The sequence below is a fragment of the Mastigoproctus giganteus genome, chromosome 9 (genome assembly GCF_048544385.1).
Source record: "Mastigoproctus giganteus isolate SK-2022 chromosome 9, ASM4854438v1, whole genome shotgun sequence".
In the NCBI taxonomy this organism is placed as follows: domain Eukaryota; kingdom Metazoa; phylum Arthropoda; class Arachnida; order Uropygi; family Thelyphonidae; genus Mastigoproctus; species Mastigoproctus giganteus.
This window is the reverse complement of record NC_143583.1, coordinates 72,063,137-72,081,957: the sequence shown is the minus strand read 5'-3', so window position 1 is coordinate 72,081,957 and position 18,821 is coordinate 72,063,137. Positions and strand designations below refer to the sequence as shown.

General features: G+C 37.4%; 1 protein-coding gene across 2 annotated transcripts; it reads left to right on the top strand.

Moving 5' to 3' along the window:
• The first annotated feature begins 2,856 nt into the window (after positions 1 to 2,856).
• On the top strand, positions 2,857 to 17,759 carry LOC150080443 (NADH dehydrogenase [ubiquinone] 1 beta subcomplex subunit 2, mitochondrial-like). Of its 2 annotated transcripts, XM_090382172.1 has the most exons (3): positions 2,857 to 3,059; positions 12,177 to 12,300; positions 17,572 to 17,759. In XM_090382172.1, exons 1-3 carry the CDS (start codon positions 2,980 to 2,982, stop codon positions 17,644 to 17,646), a joined length of 279 nt encoding a protein of 92 aa, XP_090238298.1. In that variant the 5' UTR covers positions 2,857 to 2,979; the 3' UTR covers positions 17,647 to 17,759. The 2 variants fall into 2 exon arrangements, with proteins under 2 accessions (XP_090238298.1, XP_090238299.1); XM_090382173.1 differs by lacking the exon at positions 12,177 to 12,300.
• The last annotated feature ends 1,062 nt before the right edge of the window (positions 17,760 to 18,821 follow it).

The following is an 18,821-nucleotide window of genomic DNA, read 5'->3' as shown; positions in this document are numbered from 1 at the left end:
AACGGTCAGGCCACACCTTGAGTACTGTATAGAGGTCCGGAGGCCTCATTTTAAGATGGATGTAGAGCTGTTGGAACGAGTACAGAGAAGGACAAGATTAGTGAACAGAACAAAGGGTTGCTCTTACGAAGAAAGGCTTAAGTTTTGCAAATTACAGTGTCTGGAGACTAGGCACCGGCGAGGTGATCTGATTGAGGTGTATAAAGCCTTGAATGGTTTGAGCATGCTCAATGCTGACGGGATTCTTCCTCTTGCTCAGAATAATCAGCTGAGAGGGCATAAATTCAAATTGAGGAAAGACGGTTGTAGGATAGATGTGTGAAAGTTTGCGTTTAGCCAGCGGATGGTGGATTGCTGGAACAAACTCCCATCTGTCGTTGTAGAAGTTGATAGCTTAAATAGATTCAAAGCAGAACTTGACAAACATTTAGAGCGAGGGGATGGGTGAAATAAGGGTTTTTTTTTTTTTTTTTTTTGGCTGATGCTATATAAGCTGGCTTTCTTGCATCCTGTGGTCTTGCTAATGCTAATGACAACCATCACCGACGAAGACATATTGCGGCTTTGCTGCCGACATGCCATTAGGCGATCTGAACTGGGTACTCTAACTCGGTTCCCTTTAAAACCCCATCCCAGGGCAGGAGAAGGGAGGTGACTGGTCTCTGTTTCTGTCATATTTCGCCTGGTGGAGACGAACCCCACCAGGCGAAGTATGACAGAGACGATAGAGTAGAGAATGATAGAGTAGGCACTTTTTGGGGATGCCTACTCTATCGTAACATGTGAAAGAATTGACAGAGTGTCACATTAGAGACAAGTTACTGCTATCAATAAAAGCATGGTTTAGGCACTTTAGTGTTAGAAGACCGAGGATAGTTATAAATGCGAGTTATGGATGGTTATGGTTGTTCCCCTCAGGGTTCAGTACTGTGCTCCTTACTGCTCACAATATTTATTTAAACGCATAAATGACGGCAAATCATTTATACCATCTGCAAATTTATACCAAATTTGCAGATGGTATAAATGTTGGCAGCGTTACTAATGACCGTAATCATCGTATGCTACTGCAAAAAGATCTAGAAAGATAATGCAAATATGCCGAGAAGCGGCAACATAACATTGAAGTTTAAAATTGTCAAATGCAAAGTACTGCATATGGAGAGCAGTTAAACCAGAATAACACACCAAGTGCTTAAGGGCAGGTTAGAATCACACTCATAGTGGTGGAGAAAAAAAGAATCTTAGGGGTAATTATACAGTCCGTCATGAAGTTCTCTGAATAGTGCATATAGGCTGCCAGAACAGCTCATAGAATTCTATCAATGATATATAAGGACTTTGCCAATAAAAACAAGGAAATGGTTGTATTAGGCATTGGTTAGACCACATATTAAATATTGCATACAGCTCTAGAAGCTTCAGTTTAAGAACAAATATGAATCTTTTGGAACGGTTACAGGGGAACAAAAGGATACTCTTACAAAGAAAGATTTCAGGTCTGCAGACTGAAATCTTTCTGAACTGAGTCTTTTTTGTCTGGAAACTAGTCACCTGCGAGTAAATCTTATTGAGGTGTTTAAGTCTTTGAATGGAACAAGTAAGCTAAATGTTGAGGGAATTCTTACAGATTGCTGAGACGACAAACATAAATTAGCATACATTTAAATTGAGGAAGGATGGTTGTCTGGTAGTTGTACAGAATTTGCTTTATCCAGGTAATGATTGTTGGATCAAGCTTCCATCTAGCGTTGTGGATGTGGGCAAAAAAAAAGTCAAATTATTAGAGTAACCCAAATTCATTACATAACCCTGTATTTTGTGTCTGCAAATTGCGCGTGTTCTCTGGTCGATTTGCCTGTTTTTTGTGGAGCAAAAATAATCCAGTTTTTGGGGATAAAAAGCCTTGCTGTCTACTACTGAGACCGACTAACTCAGCCACGGAGTGAAAAAAAGTCCACTAAAGTTCTTCGCATCATCGACAGGATTCGAACCCGGGTCTTTTCCACCCGGTGTGGGGAGGATGGTGACGATACCACTGTGATACCCGCGCAGACTGTGAATGTAGGCATTTGGAATAAATTTAATGAAGAATTAGATAAATTGTTAGGGAGAATAGGCAGGTTATGTGGGAAGTACTTTTTCGCTTTTCTTCGCTGATTCTGTGATTCTGTATAAGCTGCTTACTGGCATCATTTGCCACTACTAAACTGCGTGTGTTCATGGTCGATTAACATGTTTGTTGGATGAAAAACTCAAGTTACCCGGGGATAAAAAAAAAAAACGTTTTGCGCTCACCTGATTCAGCTCACTCAGCCACGTTGTGAAAAAAAAACCATAAAAATTCCTCACGTCATCGATGGGTTTCGAACTCAAGACTGAGTGAGGGGAGGGGGATCTGAATCACTGTGGTGAGCTAAAAAATCATCGTTTTGTTCTGTCTACGGAGAAAGGTTAACCACAAGAATTTCTTCAACGTTCATTTCATTACGCAAATATGATTAACACATTCCTTTCATATATATATGTATTTTTAACAACTGCTAAAAATCCATCAAAATTAAACTAATTAAAACCTATCTTCGATCCACTATGACATCTAAATCTTATTTAGCTTTTAAAATGTGCTTATTGTATTTTGTTTGCTGCGTTTGGTTTTACTGCTAAATACAATTATTCAATAAAAGTAGGTTTTTATTGCCAAATAAATCTTTACTTCCTTGAAGTAGTCATCCATTAAAAATAAAAAAGTTTAATTGTTTATCGACTCCTTTCTCGATATAAGATATACCATAAAAGATATTTTATAAAAATGATAGGATATGTGTGTATCGAAGAGCCACCTGGCGGTTGTGTCATAAACTACATATTAAATGGTCGAGACAAATATTCTGTAACGTTTGGGTTCTAATTGCTTGGTCGTTATTTACTGGCTGTTAGTGTATTTAATCTGTTATGCATTGTGGTTGAAGAGGCATCATGATTGCAGCAACAGTTAGAAACGCAGTAATTCGAAGTGTCAGACCAACACTTACAATTGGAAAAAGATTTGGACACGCGTATGTATTATAATGACTTAGATATTTCTGGTTTAATTTCATAACATATTTGAGCAAATATATAAGTTTCAATGAGAATGATTTCGTGGTGTCCGAATTTCACCCCAGGGGCTCACATCTGTCGAGTATGGGCTTGGCACACCTAGGGTCCTGAGCTGGATATCATCATTCTTCTCTTGGTGATTCCTTTCTACTTGTTGGAAATAACTCGGGAATTTTTTTTTTTTTTTTTTTTTTTAATGGGTGCAGCATAAGCCTCAGGCTTCCTTGCACCATATGGCTAATAATAATAATTTCGGATGTGTACTTAATAATTAAATATGAAGAGTTAAGTCCAATGTTACTAACTGTTAATCGGGGGGGAAAAAGAAGGAAACTGGGGAATTGAAAACATGTTCCAGATAATGATTCATTCACTTTTGGAACTTTTAAATAAAGGCATGGGTATATCCCTTTCACCAAAAAAGTATAATATTCCTCTGCTTCTTTTCCGGCTGTTCCCCCCCCACCCCCACTGCCTTGCCATTTATCAGAGAGCAGTGTCAAATATAAGATTAGGAGTAGTGAGAAATGCCATATGAGCAACCATTTTCAGTTACAAATTTAAAAAATGCAACAGGCTATTATTAGTGAGTAGTACTCACTCATGTCTGAATTCATTTCATGATTGAGAAGGTGAAAAAAAAAAGTTGAACTTCTCAAGGAAAAGAACTTCTTAATCACAAACTTCTGGTTAAAGCAATCCAAAAGAATTCAAACAAGATTTCAAACATGCACAGTGTCTCCTGCTTGCATTCCTCTCTTCTGGCTTGAATAATTCACCCAGTTGAATTTATAGGATAATATTTCACCCAATTTTAACTGGAAGCTAAGTGACTTTGTAATAACTGAGAAGAAAGCAAAAGAGAAATTGTTGAAGCTAAAAGTAAATATAGTGCCTGGTGCTGTGGAATCTATACAGTTATATTGAAAGCATCAAGGGAGGTAAGCAATTAGCCATCACTATGAGAGCATACCTGGATTCAGGGGAGGTCCCTACAGATTGGAGCTGTTCCAGTGTCTCTCCTTCTCACAGAGGATAATTAAAGAGCAAAGTGGGTTAGTCTTCAGTACAAGGCCCATGGATCTTTGCGACAGTGAGTGATGGACAGGTCTAGCTCCACTCGCTCACTGCTTTTTATTGATTGGAAGATGTAGTCCTGTGAGTAATTTATCGTTTTTAGTACACTTTCATTTTTAACTATTTAAAAAGTTATGTTAGTTTATGCCACCAATTCGGGCAGGACAGATTCGAGCAAAAAACGTGCTGTGTACTGTCTCCATAATCTTGTATACTATAGATTATGAAAACCATTTTACGCATGAATCCATCCCAAATTGGTGCTGTAAACTAACCTAACCTTTTTCCAGGCCTGTACATCATATTCCTGCTGGCTGTACCCACTTGCAAAACGGCATTCACTTTAATGCAAATTCATGGTGATAAACAGTGAGCAGAGCTAGACCTGCCTATCACTCATTGTTACAAAGATCCATGGGCCTTATACTGAAGACTAACTACAAAGCAACTGATTATCAACCTGTAAGCTTATCTGATGTCACAATAAATATATTGGAGTCAGTAGTTAAAGAAGTAATACAGGATCTGTTTGGTGGGGATAAAGTTATACCGCAAACAGCACTGATTTGTTAAGAAGGAGATCTTATCTGACCAATCTGATGTAGTCACAAAGGAACTAGATACATAAAAAAATTTTGACATTATATTTAGATTTATACTTAGGTTTTAGTAAAGCATTTGATATTGTTCCACGTAAAAGGCTGCTGTTCAAATTGGAGCAATGTGGCATTAGGGAGAAGGTTACTGTTGATAAACGGATGGTGAAGTGTAGGAGATAGGGAATGGTTATTAATGACCATTGCTCTTCATAGACCAGTGGAGTCCCTCAAGGTTCAGTGTTAGCCCCTTACTGTTTTCACTATTTATTAATGATGTCAGTGAAAGCATATACATGCATTTACCTGAATGTAGATGCATATTTTGCATCTACATTCACACATGACGAGTTTATTAAGGGAGGAAAATGCCAGAAGATTATCAAACTGCAACAGGGTGCTTAATGATTTTGTAATAACTGAGAGCAAAGTGGATGAGAAATTGTTGTTGAAGTTAAACATAAGAAAGGCACCTGGGATTGATGGGATCTATCCAGTTATATTAAAGGAGGTGGCAAAGGAACTAAGCAAACCCTTAGTCATGATTATGACAGCATCCTTGGACTCAGGGGACGTCCCCATGGACTGGAGATGTGCAAATGTATCCCCAGTCACAAAGGGGTGATCTACGGGTGACACAAGTAATTACAGACTAGTTAGTTTAACTTCTGTTCCAGGTAAAATAATGGCATCACTGTGCATTGCAGGATCATCTAGACAAGACTGCAGCAATAATTCAGACACAGCATGGGTTTGTTAAGGGAAAGTCTTGCCTGACAAATTTGATTGTATAATATGATGTGGTTACAAAGGAACTAGATGCAAAATATAATTTTGATATCATATACTTGGATTTCAGGAAAGCTTTTGACACCGTTGCACATGGAAAATTACTGTACAAATTGGAACAGTATGGTATTAAGGATAAGTTGGTACAATGGATAAAAGGGTGGTTGAGTGGGAGAAGACAGAGAGTGGTAATCAATGGATGCTGCTCTTCATTGACTAATGTTATTAGTGGAGTCCCGCAGGGTTCAGTGTTGTGCGATTGTTGTTTTTCTGTATTTATCAATGATATTGAAGGTATATCAGGTTTAGTGTTGAAGTTTGTAGATGATACAAACGTTTGACAGGGTTATTAATGACAGTAATGGTAGTGTGCTACTGCAACAGGATCTAGAAAATTTGGGCAGATGGGCTGAGAAGTGGCAACTGAAGTTTAACATTGACAAATACAATGTACTGCATATGGATAGAAGTAACCCCAGAGGAATGTACCAAATGTGTGGTACTACACTTAGAGTGGTAGAAAATGAAAAAGACCTGGGAGTGATTGTGCAGTCAGATATGAAATTTTCTGAGTAATGCAAACAGGCCTGCCACAGCAAGTCATGGGGTATTGTCAATGATATAGAGAAATTTTGCTAGCAGGGAAAAGGTGGCGATTATCCCTTTGTATAAGGCAATGGCCAGGCCACGCCTTAAGTACTGCATACAGGTGTGGAGGCCTCATTTTAGGAAGGATGTAGATTTGCTTGAGCGAATACAGAGAAGGGCAACAAGATCGGTGAGTGGAACGAAAGGGTGGTCTTACCAAGAAAGGCTTAAGTTCTGCAAATTTCAGTGGCTGGAGACTAGGCACCTGTGAGGTGATCTGATTGAGGTGTATAAGGCCTTGAATGGGTTGAGCACGCTGAATTCAGATGGGATTCTTCTGCTTGCTCAGATTACTGTTCCACCAATCAACTACCCAGCAGGTAGTTGGTTGGTGGAACAGACTTCCATCTTTTGTTGTGGAAGCTGATAGCCTAAATAAATTTAAGGCTGAGCTGGACAGGTATTTTGGAACGAACGGAGGGGTGAAATGGGAGCGGTTTTTTTTTTTTTTTTTGGCTGATGCCGCATAAGCTTGCTTTCTTGCATCATATGCCTCTACTAATGCTAATTACGAACCTGAGGGGACATAAATGCAAATTGAGGAAAGACAGTTGTAGAATACATGTGCAGAAATTTGCATTTAGCCAGTGGGTGGTTAATTGTTAGAACAAACTTCCATCTGTTGTTGTGGAAGTTGATAGTGTAAATAAATTCAAGGAGGAACTGGACAAACTTTTAGAGGGAATGGTTGTGTGAAATTGTTTTTATTGGCTGATGCTACACAAGCTCATATGCTTGCTTTCTTGCATCACATGCTTCTATTACTACTACTATATCAAGTTTAATGTTGAAGTTTGCTGATGATACAAATATTGGCACTGCATTTAATAACAGGAATCAAGGTATACTACTGCAACAAGACTTAGATAAACTAGGAAGATAGGTTGGGATGTGGCAGTTGAGAGTTTTAACTTTGATAAATGCAAGGCAATGCAATGCATTTGAGGAAGCAGTTATCCCAGAATAACATACCAGTTCAGTGATACTAACTTAAGGGTGGAAAGCAAAAAATACCTATAGGTTAATTGTACAGTCCAATGTGAAATTCTCAAATCAGTGCAAACTAACTGCCAGAATAGCTCATGGGGTTTTGTCAATGACATACAAGAATTTTGGCAACGTGGACAAGGCATTATCCTGTTGCATAAGGAAATGGCTAGGCCAAATTTCATTGCTGCATGCACGCCCTCATTTTAAGAAGGATGTGAATCTTTTGGAATGAGTGCAAAGAACGAGATTAGTCAGGGACACAGAAATGGTACTCTTACAAAGAATGACTTGCTCTGTAAATTACATCTACTGGAAACTGGGCACTTGCAAGATCTAATTTAATTGTTTAAGGCTTTAAATGGATTGACTAAACTAAATGCTTATAGCATCCTTCGCTCTTTCTCAGATGATGCACATAATGGGATTTAAATTGAAAAAGGGATGATTTCAGGATACATGTGTAAAAATTTTAGTGCTGCATGCACTAAAACAGAAAACTAGTTTTCTGTCAAGTACAATGCAATTGCTGTAATTGGAACTACCACTAATCCATACCAGATTTAAATATTTTTTTCAATAATTAAAAAAGTTTTGATACATTTACTATAAATAGAGAACTTGGAATACCGTGAATCAATATTTATATCATATTTTAAAAAAGTAGTGGAAGTGAAATATCTAGAACTGTCATTCATGCTGTCTGCTTGCAGCCAGTGGAAAGTTTACCTGTGCCCTCAGTCAGACAGTTTCAGAGCAGTCGTTTGGGCGTGGTAAGTGAACATTCCAGAACTAAGAATGTTTTAGATTAGTGTTGGATAAAATGCCTCTCTGTTGTAAGTGACAAAGAAAAAAAAAAAAAAAAAGAAATTTGGTCTCCTGAGGCTGCTCTTCTTTTCTTAATGTCTTTTTTTTTTTTTTTTTTTAGGTACAACTGTAGTTTCCTGTCCAGTGCAGTGCAATTGTTGTAATCCAAAAAAAAGTAAAGAAAAAATTTTTTGTTCCTGTCATTTACTGACCAATGATCAAGTGAATGCAAAATGCTTAAACTTGCTGAATATCTTTAACGGAAGTGAAAATTGCCTTGTACAGGTGATTTTTTCAAGGGCAATCACAAACACTGATATTAGCATTAGACATATGGTGCATTTAGGCTTTGTTAAGCCTATTCTTGCATATAATTATCAAGTGTTATAACACAAGAATTTAAAATTGGCAGCATCTCTCCCATACAATTACTGAGCATGCTGGCTTCATGTTTTATTGCAGCACCTCCCAGTGGCCAGTTACCCTCTTCTGTGAGGACATTACAATATATACACAAAAAAAAACTGTTAATGAATCCTCCTATTCAAAAGGCAGAGCCAATAGCACTTGCTTCAGATGTATATATCTCTGTTATATAATCAGTTACCAGAATATGTAGGTTTTTCATTTACTGTTCTGCTTGCCAACTTGAACACAATGCCCAAATTTGAGCATTAAAATTTGTTACAAAAACATGTCTAAAATGCATTGGGGGGATATTTTTAAAAAAATAATTAGTTCTAAAATGGGGTTACTTTTTCCAGGTATGTGTGTATGGATTAAAAATAACTGGCGTGCCAGCTGGAGGGTTAACTTGACTACATCATCATTAATTCATCTTGGCATCCTCTCTGTGGTATATATACATTTATGGCTTCTGTGACTGCTGCTTTAAAGATATTGCAAAATCCTAATGTATTCAATTTCCCTGTGCTATCTGCCAAATTGATGAGAGGCCACGTAGCATCTTAAACTGTTATAGTTTCCTTTCCTTGCGAAATTAAAACTCGTCTTTGGCTTCAGCAACCACGACTTCTCTTTCCTCATTGTCCAACTTGGAACTCTGATCAATTCCCCACTAATGGTTCTTGCACTGTCAGCTATATGATCATCTGGTTTGCAAATGATGATCAGGTCTAGACTGTTCCTCTCAATAGCATTTCTCTAATATGGTGATATAAATAACAGTCATTTAATTTACTTTTGTCTCCCATAATAAGGCAATCACAGTTGCTCACCCATTTTGTCTGCATGTAGACAAAATACTCTCAACATACTCTTCACAATCTTCTAGGCTGTAGTGTGCCCCCACTCGCTTACCTTTGCTTCCAGTACTTCACAACATAGATTCTCTGCTGGCATGCACAAGTTATAAATCATGGACTTGGAACTTATGCATGCCAGCAGTGAAATTTGCATTTTATGATGCAACAGAGAAATTTTAGCTCTGGCTCCTTTTCTTAAGAAGTACCATTCCTTCCCCCCCTCCCCATCTCCATAAATACATTATATTGCCATGTGAAGCTGATTGTCCCTTATTTCAGAATGATGCCGAGTTTCTAATAGCCCTATTATGTCAATTGCCCTAACAAGGAGATCAAATCACTCATTTTTATTGACAACACTCATAACATTACTGTAGACACAGTTAAGACGTATTGTTTAATGATTTTTATTATTTGTATTGTTTGCAACCCTAACATACCCCTTGGAGTTATTTAATCTTGTTACCTTAGCATTAGCTCCCCATTTGTTTCACACATCACTGCCTTTGCTACATCTTGCCAATATCAGCTTTTGTTCTGTTTATACTCCTGCATGACCATGTAGGTCAGAATAGTTTGCAGCTAATCATTTCTGACAAGAATACAGTTGTTAACCATATTTAGTGGTGACATGGGTCCCAACAAGTCAACTTAAATGCATGTGATATTGCACTCTTGCATTGACCACTCACGAGTACTCTTGAAATCTGTCCAAGGATTACTTTGACCCATATGATCAGATAAATGCATATTTATATTTATCTCTGTCTCCCCACCCCAACCAACAATTCCCCAGAAACTGTAAGACCTCCTCATTGAAATTGGCAAAGGCTTTTGCACTAACTTTGTTCAAATGTATTCCAAGTTACCTAAGCCTTAAGTTAATCCATAAGGCTTTTTGCATGTTGTCCTTCTTGTCATGCCTGAGCATTTAATTTAACATAAATAATTTTAAAAAAATAAGGTTTTGGAGGATGATATATACACAAGGGGATATAATGTGAAAACGGACGATTGCAGAATAGACATGTAGTTGTAGTGGCATGTGATGGTGTTAGTAGTAGTGGCTTGTGATGCAAGAAAGCAAGTATATGAGCTTATGTAGCATCAGCCAAAAAAAAAAAAAAAGAAAAAGAAAATTCGTACAACCATTCCCTCTAAATGTTTGTCCATTTCCTCCTTAAATTTATTTAACCTATCAACTTCCACAGCGACAGATGGAAGTTTGTTCCAGCAATTAACCACCCATTGGCTAAAGGCAAATTTCCGCACATCTGTTCTACATCTGTCTTTCCTTAATTTGAACTTATGCCCCCTTAGGTTCGTAATCTGAACAAGTGGAAGAATCCCATCAGAATTCACCGTGCTCAACCCATTCAAGGCCTTATACACCTCAATCAGATAACTGCACAGGTATCTAGTCTCCAGCCATTGCAATTTGCAGAACTTAAGCCTCTCTTGGTAAGAGGATCCCTTCATTCCCCTCACCAATCTTGTTGCCCTTCTCTGTACACTCTCAAGCAAATCTACATCCTTCCTAAAATGAGGCCTCCAGACCTGTACACAGTACTCAAGGCGTGGCCTGACCATTACCTTATACAGAAGGACAATCACCTCCTTTTCCCTGCTAACAAAATTCCTATATATCATTGACAAAACCCCATGACCTGCCCTGGCAGCCTGTCTGCATTGCTCAGAAAACTTTAATCTGACTGCAGAATTACTCCCAGGTCTTTTTCATTTTCTACCACCTTAAGCGTAGTACCACACGGTACGTTTCTCTGGGGTTACTTCTACCCATATGCAGTACTTTGCATTTGTCAAGGTTAAACTTCAGTTGCCACTTCTCAGCCCATCTGCCCAAATTTTCTAGATCCTGTTGCAGCAGCACACAGCCATTACTGTCATTAACAACCCTGCCAACCTTTGTATCATCTGCAAACTTCGACACTAAGCCTGATATACCTTCATCAATATCATTGATAAATATACAGAACAACAGTGGACCCAACACTGAACCCTGTGGGACTCCACTAATAACATTAGCATGTAGAGCAGCACCCATTGATTACCACCCTCTGTCTTCTCCCATTCAACGATCCTTTTATCCATTGTAGCAATTTACCCTTAATACCATTCTGCTCCAATTTGTACAGTAGTCTTCCATGCACAACAGTGTCAAAAGCTTTCCTGAAATCCAAGTATATGATATCAAAATTATTTTTTGCATCCAGTTCCTTTGTAACCACATCATAATAACCAATCAAATTTGTCAGACAAGACTTTCCCTTAACAAACCCATGCTGTGTCTGAATTATTGCTGCAGTCTTGTCTAGATGATCCTGCAATTCATCTTTAACCAGTGACTCCATTATTTTACCCAGAACAGAAGTTAAACTAACTGGTCTGTAATTATGTAGAAGTGCCTTCAGCCAAAGAGTAATCAGTTTTGGAATAAACTTCCACCTGGTGTTGTTGAAAGCAGGTAGTTTGAATAAATTTAAAGTATGATTGAACAGATTAGAAATGATCAACATATGAGATGGTAAAAGTTTTTCTTGCTGATGCTGTGTAAGCTTGCATCATTTTATTAATACTAATATGCTACTAATACTAATTTTTCCTTATCATATAGAAGTTCAGTGTTTGTCAAAAGGTATTCAGACTCTTGGCATTAGTGCCCCTTCTGTTTTTAGCACAAGAAATAGTTTTATAACTCTGAAGAACCCACCAAGCCCCAGTTTTTTATCTGAAATTTCTTATCTAATATTTTTAGCATGCTAATTCAAAAATTATTGATGTATCAGTTTTTTTTTCACTACTTTTAATAATTACATGTACCAATCTTTTTAGTCTTTCCTAATTGTTTTTATTCATAGCCTCTGTGGATATTTTTTTTTTGCAGAGGGACTTATCGTACACTACCAGCAGCTCCTGAGAAGCGTTGGGTCATTGCTGGAGAAGTAATTTGTGGCTTTATGTGGTGGTGGGTTTTAACTCATGTTTGGTACCAACATGAACATCTTACTGTAAGTACAGTTTCTTTAATAGTGGCTTCATTAATATGTAAAGTACAATAATTTTTAAATGATTTGATAGCAAGCCAGTACAATTAATTGAATCACATTTACAAGAACATCACTATATTTTATGATATACGTATACCATAAAATACAGTAATGTTCTTGTATTCTCTATCTAATGAACTCCTCTGACCCTACATGGCCATCTCGAAAAAAAAAACAGAATTTATTTCCATGTGGGATCTAATTAACAGCCTATAAGCTATTCACAGGAGTAGATCAGTTGTAATTCTTCAGAACTGCATTCATATTTATAATCTGCCACAATATGTTAGGTCATCTCATAAGTAATGTTTTTTGCATTTCCAGACTGTTTTATTTTTATGTGTATCTGCATTTCATGGAATATTTATGTACTAATTGGTGTAGATATTAGTTTTCAGTCTGAATGTAGATTTTGATAAGATAATAGTCAATTATTATGCTACAAGCTACTTAAAGGGGTATTGTCAGATTAGTGGCATCCCTCTCTTTGCACATAGGCTCCTTTTGATGTTGATATCCTCCCCCCCCCCCCACATACATCCTGTCCAACCTCTCCTGTCTGTCCTTCCTGATTATATTGTACATCTCTTAGTGAAACTTATCATTTCCTATTTCTGGGTGACACCCAATTTACATAGTCATTAATTGTCCTAACCGGACTTCTCACCCATTTGATTGATGTTAATAAAATGAGTGAATGATGAGTGAGAAATTCATGATGTGCCCTACCAGTACTGAGTACCAAATTATACCCAGTGTAAACTCTATCATATAAATATTTGTGTACAGCTGTAAAGAAGATAGTCTATACTGATAACCAGTGAATGTATACTAATGAAAAAAAGCTGTCAATATTGTTAAGTAACACATAAAAATGTGAGAAGCTGAGCTACCTCAAACTGAAAAGACCATAACTTAAATGCAGTAAGGAAGTAGCTTTTTAAACTATTTTTTCTTAAAATATTATTATTAGTCATATGGTGCAAGGAAGCCTGAGGCTTATGCTACACCAGCCAAAAAAAAATTTGAGTCAACCTGAGAGAGAAAGAGAAGTAGAAGGGAATCACCAAAAAAGAGAATGATGATATCCAGCTCAGGACACTCGGTGTGCCAAGCCCATACTCACCAGGTGTGAAAATAGATTATTTATCAGCATAAAATTTCTTTATTACAATGGTGAAATAAAACAAAGGTAAAAATAAAAACGTATATTTACGTATAATCAGTAACATGAAAACTTTATAAGGGGATAAAATGAAAATGCTTTAAAGCATCCTAGGATGTTTTTGTAAAGACCTTAAAGTGGAGAGCAATGCTATAGTAAATGAACTGGCACTAGTGCAAGATTGAAAAGATTGTGTAAACCATTAACTGCTTGTACCACATCTTGTAATGCCAAAGCTATCGATTTGGGTAATACATGTTTGAAAATGGGGTTACTTCTGAGAATAAAAGCAACTCCAATCAGAAACAATGAAATAGTAGTAGTAATCGTGGCATGTGATGCAAGAAAGCAAGCGTATGAGCTTATGTAGCATCAGCCAAAAAAAAAAAAAAAAAAATTCACACAACCATTCCCTCTAAATGTTTGTCCAGTTCCTCCTTAAATTTATTTAACCTATCAACTTCCACAACGGCAGATGGAAGTTTGTTCCAGCAATTAACCACCCACTGGCTAAAGGCAAATTTCCTCACATCTATTCTACATCTGTCTTTCCTCAGTTTGAATTTATGTCCCCCTTAGGTTCGTAATCTGAACAAGTGGAAGAATCCATCAGAATTCAGTGTGCTCAACCCATTCAAGGCCTTATACACCTCAATCAGATCACCTCGCAGGTGTCTTGTCACCAGCTGCTGCAATTTGCAGAACTTAAGCCTCTCTTGGTAATCTTGTTGCCCTTCTCTGTACGTGCTCAAGCAAATCTACATCCTTCCTGAAATCCTTCCTTGCCTTCAGACCTGTACACAGTACTCAAGGTGTGGCCTGACCATTGCCTTATACAGAGGGACAATCGCCTCCTTATCTCTGCTAGCAAAATTTCTGTATATCATTGACAAAACCCCATTACCCGGTCTTGCAGCCTGTCTGCATTGCTCAGAAAACTTCATATCTGACTGCAGAATTACTCCCAGGTCTTTTTCATTTTCTACCACCTTAAGTGTAGTACCACACAGTTGGTACGTTTCTCTGGGGTTACTTCTACCCATATGCAGTATTTTGCAGTTGTCAAGGTTAAACTTCAGTTGCCACTTCTCAGCCCATCTGCCCAAATTTTCTAGATCCTGTTGCAGCAGCACACCGCCATTACTGTATTAACAACCCTGCCAACCTTTGTATCATCTGCAAACTTCGACAATAAGCCTGATATACCTTCATCAATATCATTGATAAATATACAGAACAACAGTGGACCCAACACCGAACCCTGTGGGACTCCACTAATAACATTAGCATGTAGAGCAGCGCCCATTGATTACCACCCTCTGTCTTCTCCCATTCAACCATCCTTTTATCCATTGTAGCAATTTACCCTTAATACCATTCTGCTCCAATTTGTACAGTAGTCTTCCATGCAGAACAGTGTCAAAAGCTTTCCTGAAATCCAAGTATATGATATCAAAATTATTTTTTGCATCCAGTTCCTTTGTAACCACATCATAATAACCAATCAAATTTGTCAGACAAGACTTTCCCTTAACAAACCCATGCTGTGTCTGAATTATTGCTGCAGTTTTGTCTAGATGATCCTGCAATTCATCTTTAACCAGTGACTCCATTATTTTACCCAGAACAGAAGTTAAACTAACTGTCTGTAATTACTCCTGTCACCCTTCAATCCCGCTTTGTGAATTGGAGATACATTTGCACATCTCCAATTCATGGGACCTCCCCTGAGTCCAAGGATGCTCTCATAATTATGGCTACGGATTTGCTTAGTTCCTTTGCCGCCTCCTTTAATATAACTGGATAGATCCCATCCACCCCAGGTGCCTTTCTTATGTTTAACTTCAACAATTTCTCCTCCACTTTGCTCTCAGTTATTACAAAATCATTAAACACCCTGCTACAGTTTGATAATCTTCTGGCATTTTCAATCCTTAATAACTCATTAGTGAATGCAGATGAAAAATACTCATTCAGTTTGTTTGCTATCTGAGCAGGATCATCAACAGTCGAACCATCAATATCAAGTGGACCAATCTGATTCATTCCATTCCTTTTAGTTTATATGAGTAAAGCAATCCTTGCTGTTTTTCTTAGCATCCTTTGCCAAATATTTCTCATAATCTGCCTAACCTCCTTTGTGACTTGATTACAGACTAGCTTATACTGCCATAGGCTTCTGTGTCGCCTGATAATCTATATGCATCCCATTCATTTTTCTTTTCTGCCACGAGTCTCATTAGTTCATTTAGGCCTAAACCTTGAACAATATTTCTTAATAGGTATAAAACGTTTAGTAGCTTCCACAATTAATTCCTTGAATGCTTCCCACTTAGAATTTGCTGTTGGTAACATCAGTTGGTCCCACTGTACAGAATTTAAAAAATGTCTGAGACCAGTGTAGAGTCACCTTTACGGAAGCAAAAACTCTTTCCTTTACTCCTGATAGTAAATCCCACATCAGTACACTGTGATCACTGCCACCTAGTGGTTCCTTTATCTGCAAATTCTTAATACACGAATGATCACTGCTGATAACCAGATCAAGAGTATTACCTTCTCTGGTTGCCTCCTGAACATGTTGCTGCAGAAAACAATCATCCAATAATTCCACAAAAGTCTTACTAGTGTGCGAGTGACCAACCCACAAGTTCCAGTCAATATCTGGGAAGTTAAACTCCTCAAATTCATTTACTATACTTCTAGCATTGGTATACATGCACCTATTCTTATTTGTAGTTACCCTAACACATCCCATATACCCACCTGTTTCACGATAACTGTCATCAGTTCCTGAAACCCCCAGCACCCCTCGCTCCAGGCTGCTACTTATTCTAATAGAAGTAGTGCAAGAATCGCCTTCACCTCTGCCTGCGGCTACTTTTAACCTTTTAGTCTGTGAATCCCCCCCCCCCAAGCTAGCAGTTTTCTGACCCACCTAACACTGCCTCAATAGCATCAGCAAATATTCTTGCACCCTTTCTATTTAAGTGTTCCCATCCCTGTAGTAGCAGTCTCTCCTGTTAACAAGCACAGGCCATGCTGAAAAAAATTCTACCCCATGAGCCTTGCACATTCCCTCTAGGGCCGAATTGATTGACAAGGCTCTCATCATGTACTCTCTCTCCTATCGTGTCTGGGCAGAATTGCAGACACTTTCAAATTTATCCCTAAATCAAATGCCTGACTTAATTAAATTAGGATTAAGTGTTCTGTATTCAATAGCACTCAGCTAAAGAAATCCTAAACATTGCCTCCTGTGAATAGTAGCCACAAATCTGTGACCAGTTATATAATCACAGGTCAAGCAGTCTATATGATACACTACCTCTAGGCTGGCTTAACATGTGAGACCACTAATAAATAATGAATGCTGTGGATGGTGACAATGAGGCTGAAATCATTGCTGTTAGTTGAAACTGCTTAATATTATACTCCCCATTTGTTTTAATAGTAACTGAGACTGCAGAATTAATGCTATTTTTGAACAAGCTATTACTCAATATAAGTGTGAGCCAGTACTGGTTTGTGATATTCCTATAATGGGGAAAGTAGACCACTTTTTTTTTTTATAATATCACTGTTCTCTTTAAGGTTGACAAAGGTGTCATAGATGTGTAAAGCTACCATTTGTTTTCCTTCATTTTCACCTTAATTTTTCCCCTCAAAAGTTTTTTATACTACTGAAAATACACATTTTTAAATTTTAGTTCATCATTGTACTTTGGTTGGAAATAAGTAAAGAATTTATCGTTGCTGTTGCTTCCCACCACAGGAGGCTTTCGTTCAGACTAGTTTTATTGGGGTGTGAAATTTCAAGTAATATGTTGCTAATGCTCATATCTACTTATCCAATCTTGAAATGCTCTGATTGCTTTATTAACATTATCTTAATATATTTAGAAAAGTGACTAATTTCAGAGACCTCATGACCTACAAGTAACTTCCCCAGGCTGCTGTAATGGTGAAAACATTTCAGCTGTTGATTGAACAGTGCATTATTTTACACTTATTGCCTATATTTAGCTTAATAAAGTGTAACAGTTTTCTCCTTTGTTTTTCCACAGGGAGAATATATACGGCCAGATCCTTCTTTGTGGACAGATGAAGAATTGGGCATTCCTCCAGTTGATGAAGATTGATCATGATAATAACATGCTTAGAGAAAGAAAAAAATTGTATGAAATTAATGTAGAGGCAACAGTTGAATAATTTTTTGTAGAAATTCTGTAAATAAAAATGTAAGTTTAAATAATTTGTCAGTATTTAATTGTTTGATATTGTGAAACCTTGTTTAATGAGTTTAAACGGTTACCAATTTTTATCATATAACTAATTGGTGACATTCATACTAGATAAATATTTTGGATGTTTTCATTCCAGATATTGGTATTTAATATAGAAACTGAATTAAGGATATAAGGTTAAAAAGTGACAGTTTACACACCATTCTTTTCAGAAGTGTTGAAAAATCAGGAAACTTAATTTCAATTAATGAATTATGATGAACTGACAATTAAATGTATTGAAATGGTTGCACAGAGATTATATACCCACCCCAATACAAGCTCAAGCTGCATGTGTTAATTTTTTTGGACTGGTTGCTTTCCTGTGTCCTGATAATGGGATTCAGTTGAATTCTGAAACACTACCATTGAAGTTAAGTACCAAGTGGTCATAATTAAAGTATTCCTGTTTAGAACCGTTTGAAGCACAATTTAATACTGGAGGATATCATAGTGTTAGGAGCATAGCACCTCCCACCTTATGAAAGCCACGAAATGCAAGCATCAGGGAAGAGGTCTGATGGTGACATTTGGCATCAAAAAAATGATTGCACAATTTAAGGATGTCTAGGAGTGAACACAAGAAGGGCAAAAATACCTCAAAAATGCACAGGCAGGAGATATTGCTATCAGATATTGATACTGTAGTCATGGAATGATCTGTGGACAGTGATGTGCTCGCAGAGCAGTGCACATGTAATAGCAAGACAGTTGGATATTCCATATGAAACTGTGTGTGTGTTGCAGAATGTTTTATAGTTTAACCCAAACTCCACTGCAAGCAACAACTGTAAACAAGTGATGCTAAAACTCAGCCAATTAAAATATAGACACGGAATATCCCGTGGCCACTTTGGAATAGCATTTAGGTTACCTAAACTAAACAGGGTTAACTTAATTGTGGTCACCCAGTATTGTGGTGTTTATATAATCTGTGTAACTGTTTCAATAAATTTTATACTTATTTTTGTATTCCTTTCTTTATAATTCATTAACCATGAATCATCCCTATTCCAACAAATATTTAAAAT

What these genes read in the sequence shown, in the direction of transcription:
- LOC150080443 (XM_090382172.1), top strand. Translation starts at nt 2,980, where the DNA reads ATGATTGCAGCAACAGTTAGAAACGCAGTAATTCGAAGTGTCAGACCA. An exon ending in GGAAAAAGATTTGGACACGC is followed by an intron (nt 3,060 to 12,176) that starts GTATGTATTATA and finishes TTTTTTTTGCAG; the next exon opens with AGGGACTTATCGTACACTAC. An exon ending in ACCAACATGAACATCTTACT is followed by an intron (nt 12,301 to 17,571) that starts GTAAGTACAGTT and finishes GTTTTTCCACAG; the next exon opens with GGAGAATATATACGGCCAGA.